The sequence below is a fragment of the Pochonia chlamydosporia genome, chromosome 3 (assembly GCF_001653235.2).
Source record: "Pochonia chlamydosporia 170 chromosome 3, whole genome shotgun sequence".
Lineage (NCBI taxonomy): Eukaryota > Fungi > Ascomycota > Sordariomycetes > Hypocreales > Clavicipitaceae > Pochonia > Pochonia chlamydosporia.
The window spans coordinates 4,713,034-4,740,713 of record NC_035792.1 but is presented as its reverse complement, the minus strand read 5'-3'; the positions used below and the strand labels follow the sequence as shown (position 1 = coordinate 4,740,713).

The window sequence follows — 27,680 nt, the reverse complement described above, 5'->3', positions numbered from 1 at the left end:
CCCCGGAATGCCGGCTCCTCCCCGCTCTAAGCCGAAGCGTACCGAGCTTGTAACCTGTAATGCCACCACCACCCCAATATCTAACCACTGCCCAGCCGTTCGTCGAACCTTGGCCATTTTTCTCCGTCAGTAGCTGCTTTCTGCAACTCGCGACTTCATAATTTGTAGATGCATCATTCGACTCGCTTAATTGAACCTTCACAATGCCCGTCGCACAGCTCAGATCGCCACGATTCGCCAGCCAGCTGGCCTGGCATGTGAAAGCAGCTCGCCACTTTTCCACTGGCGCTGCTCTTCGCAAAGAACTTCAAGATGCCTACATTCTCAGTGCATCCAGAACGCCAACAGCCAAGGTTCGTCCCCTCTCATGATTTCCTCGCATGGTATTACGGGCTAGAAAACTAACCAGGCGTTCCAGTTCAATGGTTCATTCTTGACCGTCCCTGCTCCCAAGCTTGGTGCTGCCGCCATCAAGTCGGCCGTCGAGAAGTCCAAGGTTCCTATCGAGAAGATCACTGATGTCTACATGGGAAATGTTCTTCAGGGCTCAGTCGGTCAGGCTCCTGCCCGTCAGGCCGCCATCTTTGCTGGTCTTCCTGAGTCCATCGAGGCGACCACTATCAACAAGGTCTGCGCTTCAGGTCTGAAAGCCGTTGCCATGGCCGCGCAAAACATTCAAATGGGTCTCTCAGAGGCCCAGATCGCTGGTGGCATGGAGAACATGTCGCAGGTTCCTCTCTACTTGCCACGCGCCAGCGGTCTCCCGGCCTTTGGCCATGTCAAGATGGAGGACGGTCTGATCAAGGACGGTCTGACCGACGTTTACAAGCAGTTCCACATGGGTAACTGTGCTGAGAACACCGTCAAGACCCACAACATCACCCGAGAGGAGCAGGATGCCTACGCAATTCAGTCGTACCAGAACGCACAGAAGGCTTGGGCCGACAAAGCCTTTGCCGACGAGATCGTCCCCGTTACCGTCCCGGGCCGAAAGGGTGGCAAGATCATCGACACCGACGAAGGTTTCATGGATGTCAAGATTGAGAAGATTCCCACTCTCAAGCCCGCCTTTGTCCGCGACGGAAGCGGCACTGTCACTGCCGCCAACGCTTCCACCCTGAACGACGGGGCCAGCGCCCTGGTCCTCGGCAGCAAAGCCATTGCGCAGGAATACGGCTCCGGGTCCAGAGTCCTGGCCAAGATCTGCGGCTATGCCGATGCTGCCATGGCTCCCATTGATTTCCCTGTTGCTCCTGCCAAGGCTGTACCCATCGCTCTGGAGAGGGCTGGCATTACCAAGGACCAAGTCGCCGTCTGGGAGTTCAATGAAGCCTTCGCCGCCGTCATTCTGGCCAACCAGAAGATCTTGGGACTCGAGGGAGCCAAGGTCAACCCCCTAGGAGGTGCCATTTCTCTCGGCCACGCTCTGGGAAGCTCCGGCTCTCGTATTCTGACCACATTGCTGCACCAGTTGAAGCCTGGTGAGTATGGTGTTGCCGCTATCTGCAACGGCGGCGGCGCTGCCACTGCCATGGTTGTGCAGAGAGTCGAGTCTGTTTAAGGGATAGAATATTCATGATGTAACAAGTTGATACGGGTCTTGGAAATGGGGTCGTTGTGGAAAAGTAGCGAACTCATGTGGTGGAATGATTACTATACCAGCTAAGCGCATTAGAGGGAGGAAGGGACATTGGATAGCCATTTGCATTACGAATAAATTGTGTACAATAACTTGGGATCTATAAGATGTGACAGACTGAACGATAGTAGTTCCAACAAGTACGCAAGCAAAATGGTGTTGAATACCAGCGGACACATACGAACCAGCACATACTACCTACGGGGCTTTTAACAGGCCTAGTGTTAAATTACCTAATGTTAAAGCAACGCCTGTTGGCCGTCTTTTCATGCCTGAACCAGTGAGCATGCTTTCTCAAATCACAGAATGCTCGTGTTTTACAATTTGGTCTGTGATTGCTGGCGATATAGGTGCGCTTACAACCTGTTCAAGTGTTAGTATGTGCTGTGATTTCGTGGAAAACGTCACTTGATGAATTATTTAATCCCATGCAAAGCGCATTCTGTCACCTGAATATTAATTCTACTCTACCAGATTAAACCTTAAAACACAACCTATGATTCATTTTGTCTCTCAGGCTCATTGCGCACGACTTACACACAATCGACACACATCTGCCCCGCCACCAAACCTCACCACCAAAAATAGCTTGCATCCAATCCACACCCAACCTCACCTCACCTCACCTCTTCACCACATCTCACTCCCGTCTGCAGCCCGCCATGTCCCTCGTCGCCCAATTCCTCACCCAAATCAACAAATATGTCCGCCTCCAACAGGGCGACAACCTCCGCGCCTGGCTACAAGTCGAGCCCAACTCCGCAAAAACCTACTTCGACATGGCGGCCGAGCTGCGCGCCAAGTTCAACACCCCGAGCAGCTTGGAGGCCGTCATTGAGACGCACCTCCCCATCGACGATGACGTGCCGGACGGCAAGGCGACGGCGTGGCCTAGTTTTCAGTCCTTCATGAAGGATTATCTTACGCTGTGGAGGGATATCAATTACGACGATTTGCTGGGGACGCATGAGTTGTTGACTGCGCTGGTGAAGTGAGTTTGCTCATCCTGGCCATCTGTTAACCCTTTTTAACTGGACCTTTGGCGCATGGTCTTTAAGGGTTTCACATTTCTAATAGATAATAGCTCCTGCGGCACGGCATTTACGCATCCTACCTACGGGGCTATGCTCCTCCAAGCAAGCATGTCCTTTTCTGTCACGCTCGCCCGTTTCACGCTCCAGCTCAACAGAAGGCCTGATCTGACGCGGCGGATTCGCTCTGTCGATGAGGAGACGGGTGGTAAATCCGTCGCGGAGTCGTCTGCTGAGATTATTCAGAAGATCTTTACGACGTGCTTGACCGACCGGTCTGTGGGGAGAGTGCCGGAAGGGAAGAAGGTGGGCGTTTACATGTTTGCCAATCTTGTACTGAAGCTCCTATTCGCGGTATGTTTCTCATATCTTTTGTCATCGCAGCCATGTCCATCCTTATTAGAACCCAGCAAATACCCGTCAACTAACAAATACAGTGCCGACGAACAAACCTCGCCAAAATGATCTTCGTCAACATATCAACCATATCACCCCCCCTATCCCTCTACCCTGCCTCCCAGCGCGTCACATTCCTCTACTACCTCGGCCGCTTCAACTTCTCCAACCAGCACTACCACCGCGCGGCCCTGTGCCTCGAACAGGCCTACCTCCAAACACCGCCGCAGCTCGTCTCCCACCGCACAAACATCCTCACCTACCTCATCCCCTGCAACATTCTCCTCGGCCGGTTCCCCTCCAGCACACTCCTCCAGCGCCCCGAAGCGGCATCCCTCCAAGCCGTCTTCGCACCGCTCTGCCAGGCCATTCGGTCCGGAAACTTCATCCAGTTCCAGCACCATCTGTCCACCCACGAAACCTGGCTTTTCGACAAGGGCCTTCTACTCGCTTTGACGCACCGCTTACGGCCCTTACTATGGCGTTCTTTGGCCCGCAAAACCTTCATGCTGACTTATGTGCCGCCCACGGATGCCGCTTCCCGCAAAGCAGCAACGCTAGACATAGGCCATTTACACGTGGTGGCGGTCTATGTTCAGCGACGATTAGAGGGGTGGCTGCCGTCTCATCCAAACACAAGGGGGAGACCATCTTCGCAGGCTAACCCGCTGTTCATGAGGGCCGTGGCTAATAATGTGCCGGATTCGGGAGAAACGACACTTGCTCCCCCGCCCGGAAGACCAAAGAAGCTGCGGCCAAACGAGGGCTTGGTCTGGGGGAATGCTGAAATCACGCTGGACGATGTGGAAATGATGGTTGCCACGCTGGTGCAACAGGGCTTGATGCACGGGTTCGTGGCTCATGGACAGGCGAGGTTCGCCATTATCGGGGCCAAGGCAAAGGGTCCTGTCGTGGCGGGGTGGCCGGTGGTTTGGCAGGCCATTCTGGAGAGGAGGTATGAGGAGGATTTTGATATTAATGATGTACCCGGGTGGGTGAAGGGTTGAGCATCGCCACTTGCAGCAGAGAGTCGATGCTGAAGTATGGCATGGTTAGATATGATGGATATGATACCCCTTAATGAGAATATTGCTTGTTATTTCACCCAAGTATGCTGCGTTATGTAATTACAGGAGATAACCCTAAGGCAACATGTTAGTATTGCTCACTTGATTCTCTCCTACACAAATGTCACCCAAAGTGCAACCATGAGGAACACAAGTTTAGAAAATTTTAATTCAATGCTGTCTTCTACCTACCCCGAGGTAGCCCAAAGGCGCCGCGGGATGCATATTCGTGAGCATAAGCTTCCATCCGTAGATCCAAAAATGGTTTCCAACCTCAAAGACAAACACGGCCCTGCAAGAATTCGGCTGCAAACGCAGATCTAGTATCCAAAAACCGCGGCAGAAATCCAACAGGATCTCTAATCCATTCTTGGAAAGTAGTGTAGCCATAAAGGTTGTAGATACGTTAATCATATCTCCTGAATAAAACGCTTTTATATCCTTGCACCCCTAAAATGGTTTTCCCAATCAGAAAGAGAAAAGGAGAAAAGTGAAGAAGTAAAGTGAAGAAGAGTGAAAGCATCTCCCATACGGGAGAGGGTATCGACGAAAAATAAAGGTGAAAAGTCGGGCATTCTAGCAGAAAAAAAGTAAAACAGAGTGCCCGAAAAAAAACCCAAAGTTGGGTAAAGCCGTCCTCCAATGGAGGACAGGGTGTCAATAGACAATAAACACTATCGCCGATAGGATTCGGTTTGATATTTAGTAAGAAATGAAGCTGAAATGCCAAGTGCTACACTGAGGCAAGCTAATCTCGGTCATGGGTATAAGATATGTCTTTTGCGAATGGGAGTCGAAAAAAAGAAACTTGAATGCCGGCCGCCAGAAAAAGGGGGGAGCCGGGTATGTTTCCCAAAAAAAAAATGAAAAATTGTGAGTAGCTCAACTTAATATTGACAAAGTCGGCATACTCTTGTAAGTTGTAAGTACCAAGTCAAAATTAGACTGTGAAGAGAAGGTGCGGCTGGCCGTGAGCATGAACCGTTAAAACATTAGCGCAGCTTTTTGCTCATTTTAGAACAAGCAAGCGGCGGCGATGAAGGCTACAACAAGGCCGGCTACTGCGGCACTGCCCTGCTGTCGGCCAGCTTCACCCTTCTTTTCAGTAGGCTTGGGGGCATTGGGAGCAGTCGTCTCAACTACAGAGGTGGTCGACGTAGTGGTCGTGGAGTTGTCAGACGTGGTGCTGTTTTCGTGGAAGATACCAGGAATCAGCACGGGACGAGCAGATGATGAGGTCGTGGGCGCCGAGGTCGACGACTCGGAGCTGGTTGTAGGCGGAGCACTAGTGGTAGGCTCAGGAGTTGAGCTCGTAGTAGGGGCCTGGCTCGTCGTGGGTTGCTGCGTGGTGGTAGGCTGAGGAGCGGGCGAAGACTCTTTGGGCGATTCATTGTTGCCGCCAGATCCATCAAAGGCGACAATATTGGCAGTGCTGCCCTTGGCAACGGTGACTACGCAGAAAGAGGCACCTCCAGCACCGACAGCGGCAAGCTTGCTGTCAACACTTCCTTCGCCACCAGAGGGATTGATTTGGCATGGCAGGCCATTGCAGCCACCGTTGGGGCACTCAATCTTGACTCCAAACCCAGGCTTGGTTCCCTTGAAACCGGAGGATTCATAGATGGGATTTAGACCGAGCTTGACGAAAGTCTGGCCGTTGCTGTCGGTGTTGGCACCGGCAACAAAGGGACCCCAGTTGCCAATAGGCTTGTCTGCTGTGCCCCAAATGCAGCCGTCAGTACCAGTACCCGGCGGGTTGATGTAAAAGCTGTAATGCCATTAGTCTTCAAATTCTTGGTAGCAAGTTTCGTCCTCAGGGGGTCTTACTGAGCAGCGGTTCCCTGCCAATACGATGGGCCAGGAACAGCAATGGTAGCTTCAGAGGTAACGAGCGTGGGAATCAACATGGCCTCATTGCCAGGCAGAACAGTCTGGCACCAAGACATGTGGCTCTTGCACTTGTTGACGACCTTGATCGAGCCAGTTCCTTGTACGCAGTTGGGCTTGCCGGGGAATGGCTTCTTGACGTTGCCACTCTTGTCGCAATACAATCCGCCGTTCATAGAGGCCGGGTAGGTATAAGTCGAATCCGGATCCCATTGGTTCATAACCATGCCAGGCTTGCAAGCAATAGGGCAGTAGTTGCCTGGCTTGCACTCTTGGTCAGGACTCATAGCCCATCCAGCATTTTTCTGGTCAGGAGTGACAGCGACAAGGTTAGGGTCGTCGGTAGGGAAAGCGCAAGTTCCTCGCTTGACAATGGCATCGGTCTCGGCTCGAGAGTGAACATGGCCGTGAGGATGAGCTAAACGTTGATGCGCCTGGTGCATTCGTCGATGATGAGACGACGCATCACATCCGGCAATGAAGACGGCAGCCGTGCCGACGACGGCCTGGATGATGGAAGTCTTCATGTTCGCGGGGGGGTAGAGAATGGGTCTCTTGTTTGTTGTAAGTAGGAAGGATTCGTCAAAGACTTGTAGACGTTCAGCGCCAGGTTTCGTCGCGTAACTCTCGAATATTGCTCCGTGTCGAGAATGGCGGCACCTGGCGAAGACGACGAAGTCGAGGTTGAAACTGAATATGAGCCAGCTAGATCAATACGTTTTGTTCTTTCGCGTTGCAATAAGAGAGCGTGGTGGTTCGGTGTAAGTGAGCGGTGATGTCGTTGGACAGTCGAATCGGTAAGGAGAGACGAGACGGAGAACAGAAGGGAAAGCAAAGAGTAATGAGAGAAGTTCAGCAACCAGGCATCAAGGGATTAGTGAAGGAACCATGTGTGGGTTTGGGGTGGGTGAAAGAGAAGGGGAGAGAATAGGTGTGAAGCGACGGACGAATATTGAGGCCATGGGCGGCCCAACCCAACCCAAGGAACTTGACTTGAGGGACGAGGCGGGACTGTTTGGAAGCCCAGGCTGAACCACCCCCGGACGAGTAATGGTTGAACGGCCGGGGCGGCGTACCAGGGCCCATCATTCAGGAACACAGGCACTGGGCCACTGACACAGGCCATGATTGCGAGGCGTGTCAGAGGCATGGTGCGTGTCAATCTGCCCTGTCTGTGTGGAGTCTTGTTGTCTAGGCTGGATGGTGGTGAAATTACGGTTGCTGCGTTAGACTCACATGTGGACACGTTCAGATGAAGTTGCGCGGGTTATGTTTGGATTGTGGCGGTCTATTGGCCCAGTTTGAGACTGGCTGCGGGCTGCCGCCAATCAACCCGTCTTTGGCGGGAAGTCTTGCGCCTCCCCCGGTTCAACCAAAGCAGTGTGAGGCAGGAGCAACGCAGGTACCAGACAGTCTCTGGCCAATCAGACGGCATGAAAGGCACAACCGAAATGAAGGGAAAGCCACAGGTCGCAGAGATGGGTACCAACTTTTGGGCACAACGCCAACCGGAGATGAAGTCTGGTAGAATCATCAACCTTCATCACATTTTCCAGCGACTCAACTCTCATTGACGGATGATCCAGTCAGTCCGTTGGTGGCGCTCCCACCTACCAACCGTTGTACCTGCTATACATATATTGCCATGGCGAGTCGTTGGTGTCCTAACGGGGTCAACTGGTCTCGCGCCGGCTCAAGCCACAACGCAGAATTACAACGAACTCCCGTTGGTGCCAGAAGCAATTCTTCCCTTTCGTCCATTTGGCTGTCGCCACACCAAAGATTGAAGAAATGAGCGTAATCAGACACAGAATGGGGCTCACAGATGATAGGGGTAAAGACAAAAAAAAAAAAAAAAAAAAAAAAAGACCTCAGCACCACACCGCTTCATCGAGTGCCGACAGACTGGATACCTCGCACACACGCTCAGTGTAACGTTCTTTGTGCAGCTTGGCCATTGCCTCCCAATCAGTCTCGGGCATCTATCAAAGTCTGATCCAGTCTGCCAATCTGGCAATCTGGCACTGGGTGTACGGAGCATGTTCTGGTGGTACCTTGCATCTGTGCCTGGCTAATACCGCGCTTGAGCCGTATGTGTGCCCAGAATGCGTGGCAAAGTGCGCCACCTATTGTTTGGTCCCTCCCTTCAGAATGTGAACCACCGCCACTGAGACTCGTTGCAAAACATCAAATTCTATCAGAAGGTTTTAGTGTGTTTTGATGCTTGTAAGACACAAATTGCGCGATTTGATTCAGACCTTCAGAATGGAAGAGACGGAAAGAAAAGAAAATAAACAAACGGGTCGCCGCATCCGGAGATCAACGCGTTGCAACAACTTCAGAAGAAAGGAACGAGAGAATCGACTCCAGCACGGAGTCATCAGGCTCATTCCACTTCCTCCACTCGTTTTGTTACGGAGCCTCCTCGTCTCGCCTATTTCTGGACCAAACGCTGGAGGAGCCAGCTCATGTTCCCTGCGGCCGACCCCTTGTTGCCCAGGACGACTCTTGGGTGTGAATAGTCTGGACAGAACAGATGCAATCGCTCAGTTTTGCTGCCCTTCGATCGGCTGCCACGGGAGAAGGGACTCGGTTGATGGGTTGCGGCGGCTGCGAGTCAAATTCCCTAGACATCTATTTTTGGTGTATCACGTCTTTGGGAAGAAAACTCTTCTCCCGGTTTCGAAATAATGAGAAGATCGCTCTTGGTCGGCACATGCGACGGTAAGAATCTTCGGGGCAACATGGCACCTGAGCAGTCTGCAAATTTTTCCCAACGGAACAGGGATACTAATTATGAGCCTAAACTTCCGACTGACTTGTTGGTGTGCTCTCTCGTGGCCCGCGCTCGCACCAAATCTCGCGCCGTTGCATCAAACACATCTAGGCTCAGAAACATGTGGCAAAAAAAGAAACATCGATAAGAAAAAGTGAGAAATTATGAACGGGCCATCCGCAGTCCAACCAACGGGCAGACCAGACTCGCTCACCGATGTGGTTTCCAATCATTTTCATGGTTGTTATCCTGAAAATTGCTTTGAGCGCAAATTATGGTGGCTACGGCCGATTGTTGGCACGCGACAGCCAGACCTTGCGCATCGAGTGATAAATTTGCATTTCAAACGCAAGAATTGCAAAAGGTTGCGTGAGCCAACCATGCAATCACAAAAACAGCCTATCATGAGAGGCAGTTGTGTGCAATGTTGTCAAAAAGCCTCTGCGGAGACCAGGCGAACCTTTCCAGCTGAGCCAGTTCGCGCCGCATTCCAACCTCAAGTGAATACCATCCACTCCGTATACACTCGGGCTACAATGATTGTAAAAATGCTCTCCGGCCCGGTTGCCAGGAGCACGGTGGCCGTTTTTAGGTGAATAAGCGCAAGTCGCCATTCATATCCAGTGCATTGAAATGCGTCGGATGTCCATCCCACCGATGATCATCTCACCTGCATATAATTCCTGACAGAACCTTGATCTTACGCACCACAGACAAATATATGCATGACGTACAGTATCGGAAGGTGATGTAATTGAGTCTATGCATTTCGACAAGGGAGCTTCCAAGGCCCTTCAGGGTAAATGATGTTTATCCGGTGCATCGAGATCTGCGCATACCTGTCTGCGAGCCGCATCTGGTCAAGCATTGGAGACCAGACAAGAATGCTCTGGCCATCATCGTAGGTCCCAATTCCATGCCCGTGTTATGTAGTTGGCTTGGCTGTCAATACAGCTCGTTGTACAGTTATCGAGGGCAGTAGTGCTGTCCTGGCGTCGTGACTTGGCACTTCCAGGTTCGTTACCCGCAACATCGTAGAACTATTTGCTCAACCTTAATAACTACGTAGGTAGACATTGGGCTATGGGAGGTTGCCTGTTCATTCGATGTGGAAGAGCCCCCTTTTCCAATTCTTGGCTGAGCATCAGGGCGAGCTGGCGGCATGATCACCTTGAAGGGGCTATTAATGTTAGCGATATCATGTAAACCACAGTAGATCGTATTGAACACGCAAACAACCCCCGCCCTCGAGACAGCATAAACTCACACTCAGCAATATCCCGCTAAAAATATACGCAATTTGCATCCACCAAGTTTATAAATGTGTTAAATTGGGATATCTCGATTCTATAGTACAGAGCATAATGGTTGCATATTTTAGTACAGGGTAGGTCACAATGATTTCTCCCTGTGCCCAACCACCCTCGCAAAAGAGTCAAACGACATGGTCATGGAATGACGCCCAGCCGTCTTACTCCTCAGGTGGTCATCATAGTCTAGCATCTCCTTGTAAGGCACCTTGGCCACAATCTCCACCATCCTGTCCGTCGTCTTCTTGCCCCGGAGAGACGTCACAGAATCATACGGATCAGGGGGAGCGTAAATCTTGGACACGTCAATCAAGTCGTCACCACTTGATTCGGCGGATCTGTCCTTCACTTCAAGAACCTGTCCACCAGCGCCGGAAGTAATGTCGTGCTGCACAGTGCCGGCCGTTGCCTCCGGACAAGTGATATGTGTAAGCATGATGGGCTCCAGAACCCCAATCTGTTGTTTGTCAAAGGCGTCTCGTAGAGCGTTCTGCACCGCAGTTCTGGCGACGCTGCTGAAATGTCCGCCAGTAGGGCTCTCCAGCGAACCTTCCGAGGTATCAAGGCTAAGTTTTACATGGCAGCTGTGAATCGGAGAGGCTCTACGGGGACCACGTGCCAGTCCGGCAATGGCTCCGTTGAGAAGTTGGTGTCGAGCTTCTTCAACGTCGAATGTCAGTGCGGTCGATTCCGCAAACTCGGGGACCTCGATCTCATAAATGTTGCCGTCTATTTCGATAGCAGATTCCAGGAGGCTGTCATGGTTATCGGCGTCAATAGGCTCCAATGTTACGGTACAAGCAGCTTTGCCTGGCTTGCTGGCCACAGGTCTGTCAAAGACTGTGTATTGTGGCTTCGTCGGCTGGGTTACGCTTTCCTTGTAGTCAACCTCGATTTGACCGAACTCGGCATCGATCTTGTGCTTTTGTCTCATGTTATAAAGAGAAACATCTAGATGAAGTTTCCCCATTCCCTGAATTGTGAACTGATCAGTTTTCGGGTTTCGACTCCATCGAAGACTGGGATCTTCTCGAGAGGCATTTTCTAGTGCGGTTTGTAGCTCCTGGGCTGCGACGTTTCCATACGGTTCTACCTGCAAGAATGCAACAGGTGGTGGAATTTCAGGCGGCCGAATCTGGACATGACGGAGGTGTTCTGGGACAGGTTTGCCATGCAGAGTCGTTATTAATGTGTCTCCGCTTCGGGCTTTCTTGAGACCTCTAAGAGCGCCGATTTGCCCAACTGAGAGCTCCTGTACATCTTGTGTTTTTGATGCTGATATTTGGAGAATTCCCATGGGCCGCTCCTGAATGTTGACATTGGTGTTGAAATTCGATGCGTTACGCGTTAGAGTGCCGTGATAGACTCGAACGAAGCTGATGACACCCTCTTTTGGGTGTGTGACGACCTTGAAGACAGAAGCTACAGAGGCAATGCTTGCACCCGCCTTTTTGCCCTTGCTATCCAAAACTTGGTGAAGGCGTTGCTTAGAGGATCCAACTCGTACTTCAGCATCCGGTCGTTCGGCTGGATTTGGCAGGTAGTCGGTAATGGCATCCATCAATGGCTCGACGCCAATATGGCGAAAGCTGGAACCCGCGAAGACTGGAATAACACGCCCATCACCGCTCTGGATAGTGCGTCTAATTGCTTGCTTCAGCATTGAACTTGGTATGTCCGTGTTTTCGGCAAGAAACTCGTCCATGATGGCCTCATCAAAGTCGGCCAGGCCTTCAATGAGACGTTGTCGGGCCAATTGGATTTCGGCCAGCAACTCCGGATTAGACTCGGACAGTTTCTGCTTGAGCTCGTCCGGTCCGTAACGGACCTTTTCTCGTTCCGACTTCCATCGATAGGCGACACCTTCAATGATGTCTATTACGCCTACAAAGGCTTCCTTTTCCCACCACGGAATTTGACATACGAGGGGCCAGCCCTTCAACCGAGTCCCGATTTCCAAGACGGACTTCTTGAAAGACGCCCCTTCGCGATCTAGTTTGTTGCAATATACAAGACGGGGGATCTTGAACTCTTGCGCCGACCCCCATACTCGTTCCGTGTGGGCTTCGACACCTTTGACCGAATCAATGATGCAAACGGCGCCGTCAAGGATGGGTAGGCACCGATCAACCTCGAATCTAAAATCTTGATGACCGGGTGTGTCGATCAAGTTGACAGTCTTGGGGTGAGTCCCAGGAGGGCAGTTTTGAGCTTTCGGCCAATTGAAAGTGATTGCTGCTGACTGAATCGTGATTCCTCGCTCCCGTTCCAGTTCCAGAAAGTCAGTGACGGTATTGCCAGCATCAACATCTAGCGAAGATTCTGTCAGTGGATTTGCTTGTGCTGACATGTACCGCGTTCACCCATCTTGTCGCAACTCACCTCCCACTCGTTGCGTGACTCCGCTATAATAAAGCATTCGCTCTGTGGTTGTCGTTTTGCCCTATATTTGACAGTTAGTTGTTTTTCTTTTCAGTGTATGAAGCGTTCCACTAGTATTGCATACAGCATCGACGTGAGCAATTATGCCGATATTGCGAATGTTCTGAACCTGAGCATCCTGGTGCGCTGAAGCCTGACCATGAAGAGCACGTCGGCCAAGTGACGTTGAATTGAGCGCTACACCATGCTTCAATGACTGTGATATTGAGCCGTGAGAAGGAGACACCCTTCGACATAGGGATAGGATAATCATGTTGAATCACATCCGGTTTAGTAGTTGGTCAACCTGAGTGGCCTTCACCGGGGGGAAGCATATCGAGTTCGCCAGTGGCCGCGGTCAGAATAGCGCCCCTTCCATTAATTCGGGGAGATTCGCAAACTTCTCAATTGTCTTCACTTCGCAAACTGCCGTGCGAAGTCTCCAATTCGTCAAAATTGTTCCTGATGCTGTCCACTTTGAAGTTGAACGAGCGGCAGAATTCTTGGAGCTTCTGGCCACTGCCTTGCCAACCAGACCAGCTCCGAAAAAGGCAAGCGGTGGAGTGGGTGCTTCCTTGTTGCTGCCTCTTCAGCGACCCACTTTTCAGCCCATCATTGCGTCGCCCCTGACCTTGGATGCTCAGCCAGTACGTCAGTGTGCACGTAACCGCAAACCAACTCCAAGCACCTCTTCACCTGCCACCACATCCAACCTCTCTTTTGCGACACACAACCAATTGGTTTCGTCAACACCGCTCCGCCCTCTATTTTTAAGTCGTTGCCTGGATCCATCTCGACAGTGACATTCCCGCGCAGTATATATACCCGTCTCTGTCTTTGCAGTATCTTGTAGACATCAAGATCTTTATCCCACAGACACAATGGAGCTCTCCGACATCTTGTATGTTTCGCATGCCCAGTAACAGCGGCCATTCAATTGAGCAATCGCTAACGTGTATGCTTGACCTATAGCCGAATTGTTAACTTGGTCGTTGCGGTCATCACCGTGCTCGGTGGTATCGCTGAAATCTTCTTCTTCAAGCTGTACGTCCCCGCCTCTGAACCAATGCTTCAAGGGATGCAGGGGCAGATTCGATGCGCAAACCACGATCGAACACACCCGCGCTTCTTCTGAAGCAGGAAACGCGAACATGCTGGCTAACATGGATTCCAGGCAACCGATTATCCTCGGCGCTTATATGATTGTGTTCGGTCTTGCTATTGCCCTGCTCGGTAAGCGTCTGGCGGCGGCAGCAAAATCTGGTATCAAGCTGACAACTCTGTAGAATTCCAAATCCCTCCTCAGGTGTCCCGATACGCCAACTTTCTCTTCTCCTTCATTGGAAGAGGCATCTGTAAGTTAGAGCTCGACAAGCGCGACAAAATTAAGACTAACCACATGGCAGTCTACATCCTTCTTGGTGGCCTCCTCCTCGGTGAGAAGGTCCTCAGCAACATTGCCGGTGGCATTGTATGCGTCGTTGGTCTCGGTTACATTGTCCTCGAATTCATCCCCTCGATCGAGCCACCTAGCAACATGCGCGAAGCCGATGCCGGCTGGGGCGCCGAGCAGGTCTAAGCGACCATCGACAAGGTTGACTCGAAAGGAGAGCCAATCCTTTCAGCGACATGGTCTTGCCGCACACTGTCACCACTACAATCAAGCACGGCCAACAACGAATCAATATTGAACGCTTTGAAACGAATCCTCATAGAGTGCGGAACGCATGTACCTTTATGATATTGGAGGATAGGGCGGATGGGATAGAGCGATGGTCTCTGTTCACGCAAAAGACGTGGCATGGAGTCATCCGAGATTGATAGGAAGTAATAAAAATACAAATTATTGTTTCATTCTGTGTCGTACTATGTGGTGTTTGACAATTATACTACATTACTTCTTGTTCCAGTTCCCAGCACCCTCCACGCCTCCAGCAACACTATTAAGTCCACCCTGAACACCGCCTCCCAGCGAAGTAAGTCCATCACCAACAGGTCTAACGTTGTCACCTCCCGCGCTGTTCACCGTATCTCCAAGACCCTTGGTAGCAGCGCCAGTGACTCCCCCAACCGTTCGAGTAACTCCCCCGACAGTGTTACCCAGCGTGCTGGTCACGAACCCAAGACCGCCTGCGGCCTTGTCACCAGCAGTGTTGGCCGTGTTGGAAACATTCTCAGTCGCGTTGTTGACTGCGCTCGTAGCCTTTTGGTCTGCCATTGTGATTGCTTTTCGAGATTCTTTTTGTATAAGTGGTGTATGCTTGTAGTTTTTTGGGTGTTTTCTTTGTCAATGTAGAATTGTAAACGAGACACTCTCGCAATTATTTATACTTGTATTCCGGTCCAGAATTATACATGTAAACAGGTTTTCTTATAGGCCAACACGTGAAACTTGGCTGTGGAATAGGCCATAACCCTGACGTCATGTGGGTGAGGCTTGACGTGGATGATGGCAAGATCCCCAACGGCCGCGCGAACCCACCTGCTTGACAGCTGCTAGTGTACTTGAAATGGCCATACAAAATCCTGTTTGACGAGATCTGGGGTTCAGCGCAGCCAGGATGACATGTGGATGGGAGGGTTGGGGGCAGCCATGTTTTTGACAATGGTCGATTTTCATGTGAATGCTGATGTTTGTTCGGGGAGGCGAAAAAAAAAGACGAAACATAATTGGACTCTTTTCGCTATGCCATTGGGGGAAAAGCTAAATGATTCTATATACATGTGAAAATTGGAAATCGTAAAATGCCATGCTTTTCGGTGTCCTGTTAGAGCGAGCGCCTCAACCAATGTTGAACTCATCCGCGGCGCTACTCATCAACATCATGCTCTTCCGCTTAATAATATCCATGGCTGGTCTCTGGTCCACAGCCGCTGATGATGTGTCGTTGTCCTTGGAAGAAGAGTGGCGATCCTTGGAGTTGGACGAGCCCTTCTTCTTGTTGGCCTTGCGGTCGATGCCTGCGCCAATGCCGCCAGGGGGGTCACGCAGACCGAAACTTTTCGCAACGTGTCCAAGGTGAAGCTGCGTGATGTCAAAGTGAACTCGCTCCTCGCGGATGTGCGTTGCATAGGCTCTGATGTGAGACTTGAAGCCGTTGCGAGCGAGTTCCAGGCGTCTGGTGTCGTTGAGCAGGCGCTGCTCAAAGTGAAGCTGAAGCGATTCAGCCTTGTCGTGATATGATTGTCCGTCTGTGGGGGTGGCGGACGTTTCTACCGGGAATTCTAGCTTGTTCATTAATCCCGTCTTGAGAATATTTTCATATGATTGTGATGACGGGGGCGCTGACGATTTGAGCAGCTCAATGTAGCCTTCCTCGGATCCAGGGAGGAGGAAGAGTGTGGCGTCGCCGGATCTGCCAGCACGAGCGGTTCGTCCCACGCGGTGAATGTGGTCGGCGAAGCTAAATGCAGGGTCGTACTCAATGACCAAGTCTACGGATGGGATGTCTAAGCCTCGAGATGAGACGTCCGTGGTGATGAGCAGGGATGGTGATTTGCAAGCCGAGAAGGCTTTCAGGGTTGCTGTTCGGATCGGTTGAGATAGCGAACCATGCATCCTATGTAAGATGACGTCTGGGCTTGCGGGAGACGTGATGTAGGCAGCCTTGGAAACCGTCTTCTCAATGAGCTCCTTCTCCTTTTGTACAGTGGCCGGCAACTCCGTCTCGTTAGGGTTGCGGAGGATTTCGTAATGAAAATCGACAGTGTCTGCGCATGACATGAAGATGATGGCCTTCATGGTGCGTCCGCGCCGAGAAAAGACCGATTTGAGGTACGATGTGAGTGTGACCAGGCGAAGCTTCGAGGGGACGACAATGTATGTTTGGTGTAGTTGAGCCGGAGCTTTGTGAACAATCTCCTCGTTGGTCGGATCGTCGTCGCTCTTTTCGGCGGCCAAGAAAGTGGCATCTGCAAGACTCATTTCTCCCAGCTTTTGGACATTCATCTTCATCGTAGCTGAACATAGTACTGTGACACGGCGCTCCGGCAGGCCGTCCAGGGATGCCCCGTTCTCAGTAGATTTGACAATGGGAACCTTTTTGAGAGCGTCGATAGTTTTCTTCAAATCCTCCTCGAAGCCCAAATCCATCAGTCGATCACCTTCGTCGAGAACAAGCCAGCGAACTGTTCCCATGTTCAGAGCCTTTGTGTTGTCGATGTGATCAGCAAGCCGTCCGGGCGTAGCAACCAGAAAGTTGACACCTTTTCGAATTCTTGCCTTTTCGGCCTTTTTTGACTCTCCACCAGAAATTGCGGTTGAGACGAGCCACGGGAAAGGTCTGATCAGCTGCTCAAGCACTGTATGTGTTTGTTTCGCAAGCTCACGGGTAGGCGATACGATGATTGCGAAAAGGCCGGAATCTCGGTGTATTTGTTTGCCATCACCTTGGCCGCTGAGCATCAAAACTCGATGCAATATGGGGAGGAGATAAGAAAACGTCTTTCCAGAGCCAGTTTCTGCTTGGACGAAAGCATCACCGCTATTCGACAACATGTGCGGGATCACCTTTTGTTGAATGGCAGTCGGACGCTCGAGGTTCATCTTGGCCAAAGCATCGACGAGTCTCGAGGAGATCGTGAGTGAACCGAAATTGGCAACGTCCGTAAGTGGTGCATTGGTCGGCTGGGGTGCTTTCCATTCCTCTTCATCTTTGGTATTTTCGGTCGTCTGGCTTGGATTGAACGAGAAGAGTCGTGAGATGACCTGGCGATTGCCCTTGGTCGCTGGGTCCGATTTGTGCTGGCCGGGACTGTCGTTGGCAGGGTTATCGTGCCCGAACCGGTCAGGTCGAGGACCTGGTCTGTAACTCGCATAGTTTCCAGAGGCATCGCCATGGACTCGTTGTCGTTTTGACGATCTGAAGTCGTCCTCATCGTTCTGTGGTCCGGTGGCAGATGAGCCAGACTGCGCCAACTTTGCGCTCTTTTCAGCACGCTTCCTGTCTCTCCATCTTCCGCCTTTGAATTTGACCTGGGTCTTGAGAGGCTCAGATCCCAGCTCAAAATTTAAAAGCATACCATCATCCGCCATGATTGATACTTTTCAGGTTGAATTGTTGATAATGGTGGGGCTGGAACTGGAAATTCACCAGCAGACCGCTATCGACAGTGTCGCAGGCATTTTTTTTTTCAGGAACATTATCCTTGTCTTATCGATAAGATGGATAAGATCCACTCGCGCCACATGCGTACCAGACTTTTGTCCATGGTGGTCTGAGGCATGAAAGCATGGACAAGGCAGATTGATATGCCTCATGAAGTTCTTCGTATACTTTGATCGATTTACGCAGGGGCGGCTGTTTGAATGCCAAGAGACTATGAAATTTGATGGGAGAATGCGACTACGATTGATATGCCACGTTTCAGCACAAGTCAGTCAACCGCAAAGCTTGGTCGAACACTATCAACGTCGAGCCATTCGCAGACTGGACCATTTCACGCATATGAAATACAGAAAGTACTCTTCAAGGTCCGTTGTTGATGCCATGGAATTTTGGCAAATATTCCATATCTGATCTCGCGGGGTAATCCAAACTCCCCAAGTTGCAAACCGCATCTCGATTCCTGGATGTTGGCCTAATTCCGAGCTCACTCGGGTACGAGCTGCAATCATATCGATCCTAATTGACGGACCAAAGATGACCTATCGGGCCCGGGTTTCTGAAAAGACCGACAGATGTGGTGGGTTCGGCGACTCAAGGAGAAGATTTGCGAAGAACTTTGGAACGCAGAGAAAAGTGGCTTGGGGTAGTCCCGTCAGCCTGGGATCCTCAGGTCTCCGGGTCATCCGAGTGTCATGACGGGAGATTTTCGTGCTGCAGGCCATGTGATGGTAAAAAAACAGGCCGATCAACTGGGAATGGACAAACTTGACACCAGATTGGCGGTCTTGGCCCGCTAAACGGCAGCTCGTAGTGACCTGCATCGACAGTTTCAGGGCGCCAGGGCGGTATTTGTGGCACTGATGGGTGCCGTTAGTTGGTGATGGGTTGGATTTAGAAGGCCCCAGCCTTAACCTGCACATGCCAGGCGGCAGCAGCACCCGTCAACCTCCACCAAACATGGACCAATACATCCATCAAATATTACGAGAGGATACAGAACCAAAACAGCAATTGCTTTTCGCGCATATTATGGTTTCTTTTGCAGTCAGTGGTGCCAAGGTCGTTCCAGGAAAATTTGATCCTTTTGGGAATTGAGTGATGGATGTGAGCGAACGTGCCATTTCCTTTTTTCTATTTTTTGCGTGTTGTTTGGAATGAAAACCAGCTGCATGGTTGTCGATACCCCCTTGAACCTGGTGCATAGCCTTGACCTGACAATTACCTGAAATTACAGTGGTCTGGTGAGAATGAAAAGGGCCATCGGTCCCCGCTGGAGATTTCCCAGGAAGTTCATAACAAGACTGGCATGGAGGCATGGCACCAGGCTCATCATGGACAACTTTGGGTGAAGGCATATTGACAGCCCCATGATGGGTGCCATTTTCTGCCATGGGCTTCCATTGGGTGCTTCCCGACAGGCTGACAGGCGGGCGCTAGCATTTCCGGCTTCTTCCTTTGCCTCCACCAGCATGGAGTCAACGATGTGGAAGAGCAAGGGCTCCCTTGTGCCCATGGCCGGTTTCTTCTCGATGGTGTGGATGGAGGCCCTCACACACAAGTTTGCCCTGCGCCATGGTGGCTTTCAATTGCCAGCATTTTCGTCATCCTCAGCGTCGACGCGCACGTATGCCTGGCGGCCTGGGGCTGTCGCGTGTGCAATCGACCAGGGCATGTTGGTGTCTGGCACAAGTTGAAGAGGACAACATGGCATTGTTCATAGGGCAACTGCAATGAATCTGTCCGAAAGCTGGACAGATTGGCGTTCGGGCTTTTTGTTCAATCCGCGTGTTACAGTAACGACCTATTCTGGACGTGTACTTTGTTTTGTCATTCATTGCACCATACGAAGAAAATGGCAAATGGGTACAGACGGGAGCAAGGTGAGATGACAAGGGGTAAAAAAAAGATACAATGACGACTTGCATTTGGCAGTTGCAGTGTGCTCCGTAGTTTCGGTAAATTCATCAGAAGCAACTTGACGTAAATGAGTCACGGCAGCGAGGCCTCGGACCCAGTCCCTGCCTGTGCCTTGTCTGTGCTGTGTTGTGCTGCTGGTGCCGTATTAGTAGTAGCCGGTCTGAGCTTGCCAGGAATAAGTAAATTATACAGAGCAGTACTGGGCAGCTCCCAGCCATCGAAGAACTTTAGAAGCCTCTAATTAATTGTACGCGCTTCATTATCTCCGAGTAGGCTATACTTGCGCCGTTGTAAGTTGCATCCGATTTTGACGGGCTTTAACGGCCTTACGTCGAGAGTTGCGAGGCGAGCAAAACCAGACTCAACTTGGACGCAAATGGATGATGCCAGGGGCCACAATTGTGTCCTCCGCAGTGGAGATGGCGCCGAGGTGAGGATGAGCAGCACACCCACTCATTCTGTGCAGGACAAGAGAGACCAGAGCAGATTGATATGTAATGACCAGCATGATGGTATCGAAGTCCTCAGGCGCAACTGGCTGTTGATTGGACTGTGGAAGCACACATTGCCTGCTCAGAGGGACCGACGCCGTAAAGTTAGCGTGGCCGGACAGTTGGGTGGATGCATGGGCTGGTTGACTGGATGTACGCCAGACAACCCCAAGACAAAAACGTTCCGTTAGAAGTCCCCTATCCTATCCGTCCGTGTTGACCCTTCCATCCCTCCTTTCCCTAGCCTTCCACTGCAATTGGACCCGCTCTGCCCCGTTTGTGTAGAAAGAGACTTGGCCTTGGGACTTCAAAGCCGGCCGCCCTCCCCACACCTTGACGCCTTATTACATCGTACCTCGCTCCCCGTCGCCCAGGCCAATTTTCCCACATCCCATTCATTACTCACATCGAGATTTTTTGCCCACACCAAACACCACAAGGCCAAAACGTCGCATCCTTTTGGCATTTCTTTCCCTTCTTTACCTCTTCTTAATCCACCAACATCCACCATTTTACTTCACCTGGACCGCGCGTTCGTTTGACGGCTTAGCTCGCTGTCAAATGAACCTGCAATCGACGTTATTTTTTAATCTCCCCGTATGTTAAACACCTCCATCTTCATACTGTTCCACGTGCCGGTTTTTAGTTTTGGCTCTGGCAACTGCCACAAAGAAAGTTGCACGGCGCCGTTTTTCATCCCTTCCCACAGCTCTCCCTCCTTCGGCGACCTCAGGCATACTTTACATGTCACGCTCATGTTAACCAACAACGTTGTTTGCTAACTCCGGACTATAGTCTCCTTCCCCCCCAGGTGTCATCTAAATGCCCACCATCTATTCCTCGTTGTACTCGAATTTCATCCGTCAAGGATCTACATTCGCAAAATCTATCACTACCCACGGCTACGCTCAGTCTGTCGTAGCTGCTACTCACCCACACGTTCTCAACTCGCAGAACCGTCCTGTCTTCGGGCGCCGCCATACCAACAGACTCGGTCGTCTTTCCACCTTTCAGCTTCATTCGGCTTTCCACTCCGATCGCGCCGGTGGCCTTTCCGATCAGAAAAATGTTGCGACTTCTTTACCCTTAGAGGCCTATTTCGAGGCATTGCAGAACAAGCAGGCCAATGGTGAACTTGACAAGGAATGGTCACAGTTTGATTTTCCCAAGTCTATCGAGTGGAAGCCCAGCGCCGCCACTGTCCTCCAGCATGAGGATGCCGTCGCCGCCGAGTCCGAGGCCGCCGCCGCCTCGGAAACCCACTCTGCCATTTCTGCAGAAGACCAGGCTGCCCTGGCACACATTGACGCTGCGCTCTCTCGAGAGCTCGAAGCGCGGAAGCTCCTAGAGGCTGCTGAAAATGCGCCTGTAGTGGGACAATCATCTTCGTTGCCTCTTTCTAGGACCCGATCACCTGTAGGCGAGAGAGCCAAGTCTCCAGCTATTGCTCGCACGTCTCCGCCGGATGTCGATCGCCAATCACAGTCTTACGCGGACCATCTCTTCAAACTCTCTGAAGCCGGCCGATATGCTGAGATTCCTGCCGTGTTCGAGGCTATGCTTGCGACGGGCGTCAAACCCATTGCTAGCGCGTACAATGCTCTACTCGTGGCTGCCATTCATATCCCCAGCAAGAAGATTGAAATCGTGTCCAAGGCTCTTGACGTCTACGCTGACATGATCCGTCGCCGAATTTCTCCCGACAATGAGACGTACGATATCCTTGTTGGTCTCTTGGCCTCTCGATCTGTGGAAGTCTCCCAGATGAAGGCGGCATTGGAGGACAAGCGTCAACGATTTGGTGGCATGGACGAGGCTGGTAAGTTCATGCTTGCCTCTCACGAGCTCGAACACGCCATCCTCTGCGAGGATGACAGACTTGACCTTGCTATCAAGCTGTTCGATTCTTCCGTTGCGGTCGATGCCGCTCTGTACTCCTCTGAGACATACCACCAGCTGATTTGCGCCTGCGCTGAGTCTGGCCGTGTCTCCGATATGCTTCGGCTTTTCGAACACATGGAATCGACCAAGACGGTTCCATTCGCCTCCATTTTCCCTACGATGATCACCGCCTTTGCCAAACGTGGTGACCTCGTCAGTGCTGTTGAATGCTACAATGAGTACCGCAGCCTGGCCGTCGCACAGGATGGTGGCGAGGTGACATTGCATGACCGCGTGGACTCCGAAGTTTACGCTGCCGTGATCAACGCATATGTCATTTCGGACAAGATCGAAGGTGCCATGAAGTTCTTCCAGAAGATCGTCAAGGAATACGGAGTTCGGGCTGCTGACATCAAGGACGCTTTGGTCAGCACTGGCTTCGTCAAGGGCTTCATCTCCCGAGGTATTTACCAGGAAGCCTTCCAATGGGCACAGTCTGTCGAAGCCGAGTCGCGATCCCAAGCCATGTGCAGCATCGCCACTGTCGCGGCTGATCACAATGACAGCGTCACCGCCATCGAGGCGTACGGCAACATTGTTGCTGATCCGGAGGCTCTTGTCACGCCCACTATGGCCCTCTTGGCTATGAGCGTGCGAGCTGGTGATGTTGCTGCTGCTACCAAGTACTGGCACACACTGAGCAATCCTGAGATCAAGGCTACTGTTGATTTCATTGAGCCTACTGCGATGTATGCGGTGGCCCTGATCGGCTCTGGACAGGTCGCTGAAGGCCTCGCGCAGGCCGAGATGATGTTCCAGAGGATTCGCGTGTCGGATGCTGAGGCTCAGGCTCAGCTGGCTGGAGAGATTGACGAAGGCGTTGATTTCATCCATCACTACATGGAAAGCCGCAGCATCAGCGACCCTCGTGAAATGGCATCTCAGATGTCGACAATGCCACCCCAGACTCTCAATGGTTCTCCCTTCCTGTCAACCCCTTCTGTTTCCAGCTTCGAAGACAGCTTCGACCCATATGCGCATAACACAGATTTCAAAGGATCTTCCCTCATTGCCGATGACCTGGAAGGAGGCCACGGCCGCAAGGGTTCTCGATTGAGTGAGGCTCTCGGGCGTTTCCGCAACATCCGCCGTGCTGGTCGCCACCCTCGCTACATCACCTATGCGAAACTGATCTCTGCTGCTGCGCGGGATGGCAAGATGGATCTGTGTCATGACATTCTTGCCATGGCCCGCACTGACATGCCCTTGATGCCTCAGTATGCTATTGTGCGATATGGCTGGTCTTCCATTCTTGACGCTATGGTCGGTGCTTGCCTAACCATGGGCAACCGTGGCCGCGCTGAGCAGTACCATCAGGAACTCTTGGAAATGGGAGCTACCCCATCCGCCAACACATTCGGTCTCTACATTACTACCTTGAAGGACTCCACCAAAACTTTTGATGAAGCCTCCGAGGCTGTCCGAATCTTCCACAGGGCCAAGACCGAGGGCGTTGAGCCCAGCTCTTTCCTCTACAATGCTCTGATTGGCAAGCTGGGAAAGGCCCGTCGCATCGACGATTGCCTGTTCTACTTTGCTGAGATGAGGGCCTTGGGAATCAAGCCAACTTCAGTTACGTACGGAACCATTGTCAATGCTCTCTGCCGCGTCAGTGACGAGAAGTTTGCTGAGGAGCTGTTTGACGAGATGGAGGCGATGCCCAATTACAAGGCTCGTCCCGCCCCGTACAACAGCATGATGCAATTCTTCCTCACTACCAAGCGTGACAAGGCCAAGGTTCTTTCTTACTACGAGCGCATGAAGGCTAAGGGCATTGCACCTACTTCTCACACCTTCAAGCTTCTCATCGACACCCATGCCACGCTGGAGCCTGTCGATATGCCTGCCGCCGAGAAAGTCTTGGAGACAATCCGCGCTACTGGTCAGCCAGAGCCTGTTCACTACGCCTCACTCATCCATGCTCGCGGCTGCGTGCTGCACGACATGGAGGGAGCCAGGGCTTTGTTTGAATCTGTTGTCCGTGAATCTCTGGTACCTGTCAATGCTAGCTTGTACCAAGCGCTGTTCGAGTCCATGGTTGCCAATCACCAGGTAGCGGATACCGAACCTCTCCTTGCTCAGATGCGACAGAAGCGCGTTGAGCTTACGCCATATATCGCCAATACCTTGATTCACGGCTGGGCCGCCCAAAAGAACATCAGTAAGGCACAGAATATCTACGATACCGTTGTTCGTGAGAAGCGTGAGCCAAGTACCTACGAAGCTATGACCAGGGCTTACCTGGCTGTTGAGCAACGCGACCAGGCCAAGGCTGTCGTCGGTGAGATGCTCACTCGTGGCTACCCCAGTGCTGTGGTGAACAAGGTTTTGGAGCTCCTTGGTGGTGGCCAGGAAGCTCCCATGGAGTAGGTTTCTTTTAGTTGGAGGGGTGATTTGAGTGGTTGAACTTTTCCTTTGTTTGTTGAGCCTCTTGTTTTGATACCCTATTGCATTTGTTGAGAGGTGTTTATGGGGTGTCGCAAATGTCTTAATGAGGCTCGGTGCCTGTTTTGCAAGTATTGGTTTTGGATTGCATTTATATCGGCATGGCGTTATTTGGTATTTCGGTTCAAAATACAGAGGCCTCTGGACAGGCCCAGGCGTACAAAGGGTACGAATTGGCATCGGATTTCTGTGGGCGGTCACCCACTTATAGACACACTCCACTCGGCATGATATAAAAAGCCATTTGAGAAGCAGCATTTGGGTCAAAGGGGGGTTTGGGTCATCGTGGCAATACAGGAATGGGGCGGCTACGATAGAGCAGGGATATGATCCTGTTGCTTGTACTATATAGATCGAGAAAATAAAGATCTAATACCTTTGCCAAATCAATGCTGCTACCTGGCATAGTGAAGCCTTTGAGGGTGAGCAACTGTCTCATCATGATGAGTTGCTGTTGTGATGTACTGTGTGAATATATGAAGGATGCCCAACTCGGCACTGTAGGTCGCTGCCCCACCCCTGAGCTTCCCACAAGGTGATAGCTCGAGAAGCCTGAAGACCGAATTAAGTTTACCGATCATGCCACCGTTCATACGTCACGATACATCCGTGAAGTCCCATCAATTTCCCTCGAGCTCCCTTTAAGCTCTGGATTGGCATTGATCTAGTTCCTGTCCTGCTTTCGCACAGGTTCCCGTGCGGTTATTCTGTCTGAAAATTCTCCCGACTCTAAGACAACTACGACCCCTCATCAGTGCCCAAAGAATAGCTTCACATATCTGTACCTCACGTACCAGTGAGCAACCCAGCCATGGCAATCAAGCATCCAACAGTTGCTGTTTCAGCTCCTGGAAAGGTTCTCCTCGCGGGAGGATACCTCGTCCTCGACAGAAAGCATACGGGCCTCGTCTTCGGTCTCAGTGCGAGGATCAATGTCATCGCGGGGGAGATTCACACCAGCCAGGGTGTCCAGCTGAACGAGATTATGGTGGACAGCCCGCAATTCCTGGATGCTCAGTGGCGATATGGCTATCACTTGGCCCCGGAAGGGGGTGGCATCAAGGTTACGCAGCTGCAGGTGTAAGTTATCCCCTTGACCGTGATATGAGCGGTGACGAGATGCTCAAAGGACGGACTTACTAACAAATACAGAGGTTCCGTCATTTGCAAAAACTCGTTTGTGGAAACAACGCTCAGCTACGCCCTCACGTATATCAACCGCCTCAAGAGCCGGCACTCTGATCACAGCCTCAACCCGTCTCGTCTCATCGTCCTAGCCGACAATGACTACTACTCCCAATCTACGCCGACCAACGGTGAACCGGGGCGTTTCTCCAAGTTCACCGTGCCGCTTAGCGGTGCCAACAAAACGGGGCTAGGATCATCCGCCGCCCTGGTGACGTCTTTGACGGCCGCCCTGCTCAGCCACTACCTCCCCAAGAACTTATTCGACATCTCATCATCCTCAGGCAAGCGCACACTGCACAATCTTGCGCAGGCAGCGCACTGCGCCGCCCAAGGCAAGGTCGGCTCGGGGTTCGACGTCGCCGCCGCCGTATACGGATCATGTCTGTACAGGAGATTCTCGCCCGATCTGCTGAGCCAGCTGCCCGAGGCGGGATCGCCCGGCTTCAGCGAGAAACTGGCCTCCGTTGTAGACGGCGTGGTGTGGGATGTAGAAGTGCAGACGGAGGGGTTGAGCGTGCCGGCCGGCATGGCACTGCGAATGTGTGACGTCGACTGCGGAAGTCAGACGGTAGGCATGGTCAAAAAGGTGCTGGCGTGGAGGGCCAAGGATGCCAGCGTGTCTGGCGAGTTGTGGGATAAGCTTCAGACGCGAAACGAGACACTTGCCGCTGCGTTGAGGGACGGAAACGTAGCTGACGTGCCGGCTGCGGTGGACGCAGTTAGAGAACTGATTCGGGAAATGGGGAAGCGTAGTGACGTGCCGATTGAGCCGGAGTCGCAGACGGAATTGTTGGACGCGGTGAGTGCCGTGGAGGGTGTATATGGCGGCGTTGTTCCTGGGGCTGGAGGGTTTGACGCGCTGGCCCTGTTGATGAAGGATGATGAGGAGACCAAGGGCCGTGTTGAGGAGAGGGTCGCGAAATGGAGCCAAGAGAAAGACTCAAAGGTTCGGTTGTTGGATGTCAAAGGTGAGATGGAGGGAGTGCGGTGCGAGGACCTAGACATTTATTCTGGCTGGATACAATGATTCATACATTACAGCAAAGGAAAATATAACCACCGATCACTTGTATAAGGCAAATCATGTTGAAGTTTTGAATGAAAACGTTGAAATTTGCTCGTTACCAGAACCAAGCAGACATTATCGATACTACGTGATATTAGACCCAGAAATACCTGGTTTTTCCGTTACCAACCCACCCGAACCGAACCTTCTGATATGAAGTATTCTCCATGGACAAGTCATTCTGTCCAAGCATTCCCATGATTTTCCTTTTGTACCAGTTCCAAGTATAATAAGTTATACAGCCGCGCTGGCGGCGAGCCCAAGACACAAAAGAGATTTTGGTACACGTGCCGGCATTGACACATAATCATCTAGTCTAGTTCGCTTAATACCATAATGGCCGTGTCTCTACTTCAGTGACGGCAGGTTGTACCGGACGAAGTCGTGGAGACGGCCGGGACATCTTGTGATACTCTGAAGGTGATTCGGGGCGGAGTTCGAGGACACCGATGCGTGAGGCAGCTGCCTTCTCGCGGAGGATGGCGATTCTACGTTTGTTAGCTTTGGTGGGAGTGGGTGACTGGTGCATGCAACGTACTCTTCTTGAGAAACACCGGGAAGGTTGACGGGTTCGAGTTTCAGATCAAACGGAGCAGACTGGTTTTGTTAGTTGTGCATTTCTGTGAGAAACGGCGTAGAGGACTTACAATCTCAATGTCCCGTCGGGTCCTCCTCCGATCGCGAAGCATGCTTTGAAGACGCGTGTAAAGCATGATGAAGTTATCCTTGACGTGCATATGAACACTCTCTAAGCTTGGAACATCCGAAGATGTTTGTTGATCGTGTGTTTGGGGGTTTTTATGTAAGAATGTCTTGGGTATTATTATGGGATAAAAATAGATGATAATGATGCCAAATTCCAAATAATCGAGTCCAGCTTCGGAACAGTCGTCGGTAGTCCAGGTCTTCGGCAGGTTTGTTTTGCAGAAATGGCTTTGTTTGCTTTTGTTTTGCCAACCCTCCGATAAGAGGTATCAAGGTAGTAGGTTGATTACCA

General features: G+C 51.6%; 13 protein-coding genes across 13 annotated transcripts; 7 read left to right on the top strand and 6 right to left on the bottom strand.

Annotated features, from left to right (window-relative positions):
• Positions 1 to 203: 203 nt before the first annotated feature.
• Positions 204 to 1,561, top strand: VFPPC_05244 (acetyl-CoA C-acetyltransferase; the record flags this gene model as incomplete). Its single annotated transcript, XM_018284471.1, has 2 exons — positions 204 to 353; positions 419 to 1,561. The coding sequence occupies 2 exons, from the start codon at positions 204 to 206 to the stop codon at positions 1,559 to 1,561; spliced, it is 1,293 nt and encodes a 430-aa protein (XP_018145976.1).
• Positions 1,562 to 2,301: 740 nt separating this feature from the next.
• Positions 2,302 to 4,073, top strand: VFPPC_05243 (PCI domain-containing protein; the record flags this gene model as incomplete). The annotated part of the gene is made up of 3 exons (XM_018284470.1): positions 2,302 to 2,630; positions 2,724 to 3,024; positions 3,108 to 4,073. 3 exons carry the CDS (start codon positions 2,302 to 2,304, stop codon positions 4,071 to 4,073), a joined length of 1,596 nt encoding a protein of 531 aa, XP_018145975.1.
• Positions 4,074 to 5,147: 1,074 nt separating this feature from the next.
• Positions 5,148 to 6,547, bottom strand: VFPPC_05242 (SUN domain-containing protein (Adg3); the record flags this gene model as incomplete). Its single annotated transcript, XM_018284469.1, has 2 exons — positions 5,148 to 5,901; positions 5,961 to 6,547. The coding sequence occupies 2 exons, from the start codon at positions 6,545 to 6,547 to the stop codon at positions 5,148 to 5,150; spliced, it is 1,341 nt and encodes a 446-aa protein (XP_018145974.1).
• A 1,693-nt stretch (positions 6,548 to 8,240) lies between these two features.
• Positions 8,241 to 8,711, top strand: VFPPC_17636 (hypothetical protein; the record flags this gene model as incomplete). Its single annotated transcript, XM_022429328.1, has 1 exon — positions 8,241 to 8,711. One exon carries the CDS (start codon positions 8,241 to 8,243, stop codon positions 8,709 to 8,711), a length of 471 nt encoding a protein of 156 aa, XP_022285634.1.
• Positions 8,712 to 10,188: 1,477 nt separating this feature from the next.
• Positions 10,189 to 12,801, bottom strand: VFPPC_05238 (elongation factor G; the record flags this gene model as incomplete). Its single annotated transcript, XM_018284467.1, has 3 exons — positions 10,189 to 12,416; positions 12,489 to 12,549; positions 12,613 to 12,801. 3 exons carry the CDS (start codon positions 12,799 to 12,801, stop codon positions 10,189 to 10,191), a joined length of 2,478 nt encoding a protein of 825 aa, XP_018145972.1.
• Positions 12,802 to 13,408: 607 nt separating this feature from the next.
• On the top strand, positions 13,409 to 14,106 carry VFPPC_13793 (golgi apparatus membrane protein TVP15; the record flags this gene model as incomplete). The annotated part of the gene is made up of 5 exons (XM_018291565.1): positions 13,409 to 13,428; positions 13,500 to 13,571; positions 13,702 to 13,760; positions 13,814 to 13,882; positions 13,934 to 14,106. 5 exons carry the CDS (start codon positions 13,409 to 13,411, stop codon positions 14,104 to 14,106), a joined length of 393 nt encoding a protein of 130 aa, XP_018145971.1.
• Positions 14,107 to 14,421: 315 nt separating this feature from the next.
• On the bottom strand, positions 14,422 to 14,745 carry VFPPC_13792 (hypothetical protein; the record flags this gene model as incomplete). The annotated part of the gene is made up of 1 exon (XM_018291564.1): positions 14,422 to 14,745. One exon carries the CDS (start codon positions 14,743 to 14,745, stop codon positions 14,422 to 14,424), a length of 324 nt encoding a protein of 107 aa, XP_018145970.1.
• Positions 14,746 to 15,309: 564 nt separating this feature from the next.
• VFPPC_05237 (ATP-dependent RNA helicase DBP7) lies at positions 15,310 to 17,562 on the bottom strand (the record flags this gene model as incomplete). Its single annotated transcript, XM_018284466.1, has 1 exon — positions 15,310 to 17,562. One exon carries the CDS (start codon positions 17,560 to 17,562, stop codon positions 15,310 to 15,312), a length of 2,253 nt encoding a protein of 750 aa, XP_018145969.1.
• A 1,047-nt stretch (positions 17,563 to 18,609) lies between these two features.
• VFPPC_17637 (hypothetical protein) lies at positions 18,610 to 19,026 on the bottom strand (the record flags this gene model as incomplete). Its single annotated transcript, XM_022429329.1, has 1 exon — positions 18,610 to 19,026. One exon carries the CDS (start codon positions 19,024 to 19,026, stop codon positions 18,610 to 18,612), a length of 417 nt encoding a protein of 138 aa, XP_022285633.1.
• Positions 19,027 to 20,642: 1,616 nt separating this feature from the next.
• Positions 20,643 to 20,825, top strand: VFPPC_15918 (hypothetical protein; the record flags this gene model as incomplete). Its single annotated transcript, XM_018293671.1, has 1 exon — positions 20,643 to 20,825. The coding sequence occupies one exon, from the start codon at positions 20,643 to 20,645 to the stop codon at positions 20,823 to 20,825; it is 183 nt and encodes a 60-aa protein (XP_018145967.1).
• A 40-nt stretch (positions 20,826 to 20,865) lies between these two features.
• On the top strand, positions 20,866 to 24,354 carry VFPPC_05236 (pentatricopeptide repeat protein; the record flags this gene model as incomplete). The annotated part of the gene is made up of 1 exon (XM_018284465.1): positions 20,866 to 24,354. The coding sequence occupies one exon, from the start codon at positions 20,866 to 20,868 to the stop codon at positions 24,352 to 24,354; it is 3,489 nt and encodes a 1,162-aa protein (XP_018145966.1).
• Positions 24,355 to 25,240: 886 nt separating this feature from the next.
• Positions 25,241 to 26,644, top strand: VFPPC_05235 (phosphomevalonate kinase; the record flags this gene model as incomplete). Its single annotated transcript, XM_018284464.1, has 2 exons — positions 25,241 to 25,509; positions 25,582 to 26,644. 2 exons carry the CDS (start codon positions 25,241 to 25,243, stop codon positions 26,642 to 26,644), a joined length of 1,332 nt encoding a protein of 443 aa, XP_018145965.1.
• Positions 26,645 to 27,008: 364 nt separating this feature from the next.
• On the bottom strand, positions 27,009 to 27,396 carry VFPPC_13791 (hypothetical protein; the record flags this gene model as incomplete). The annotated part of the gene is made up of 3 exons (XM_018291563.1): positions 27,009 to 27,171; positions 27,222 to 27,280; positions 27,331 to 27,396. 3 exons carry the CDS (start codon positions 27,394 to 27,396, stop codon positions 27,009 to 27,011), a joined length of 288 nt encoding a protein of 95 aa, XP_018145964.1.
• Positions 27,397 to 27,680: the final 284 nt, after the last annotated feature.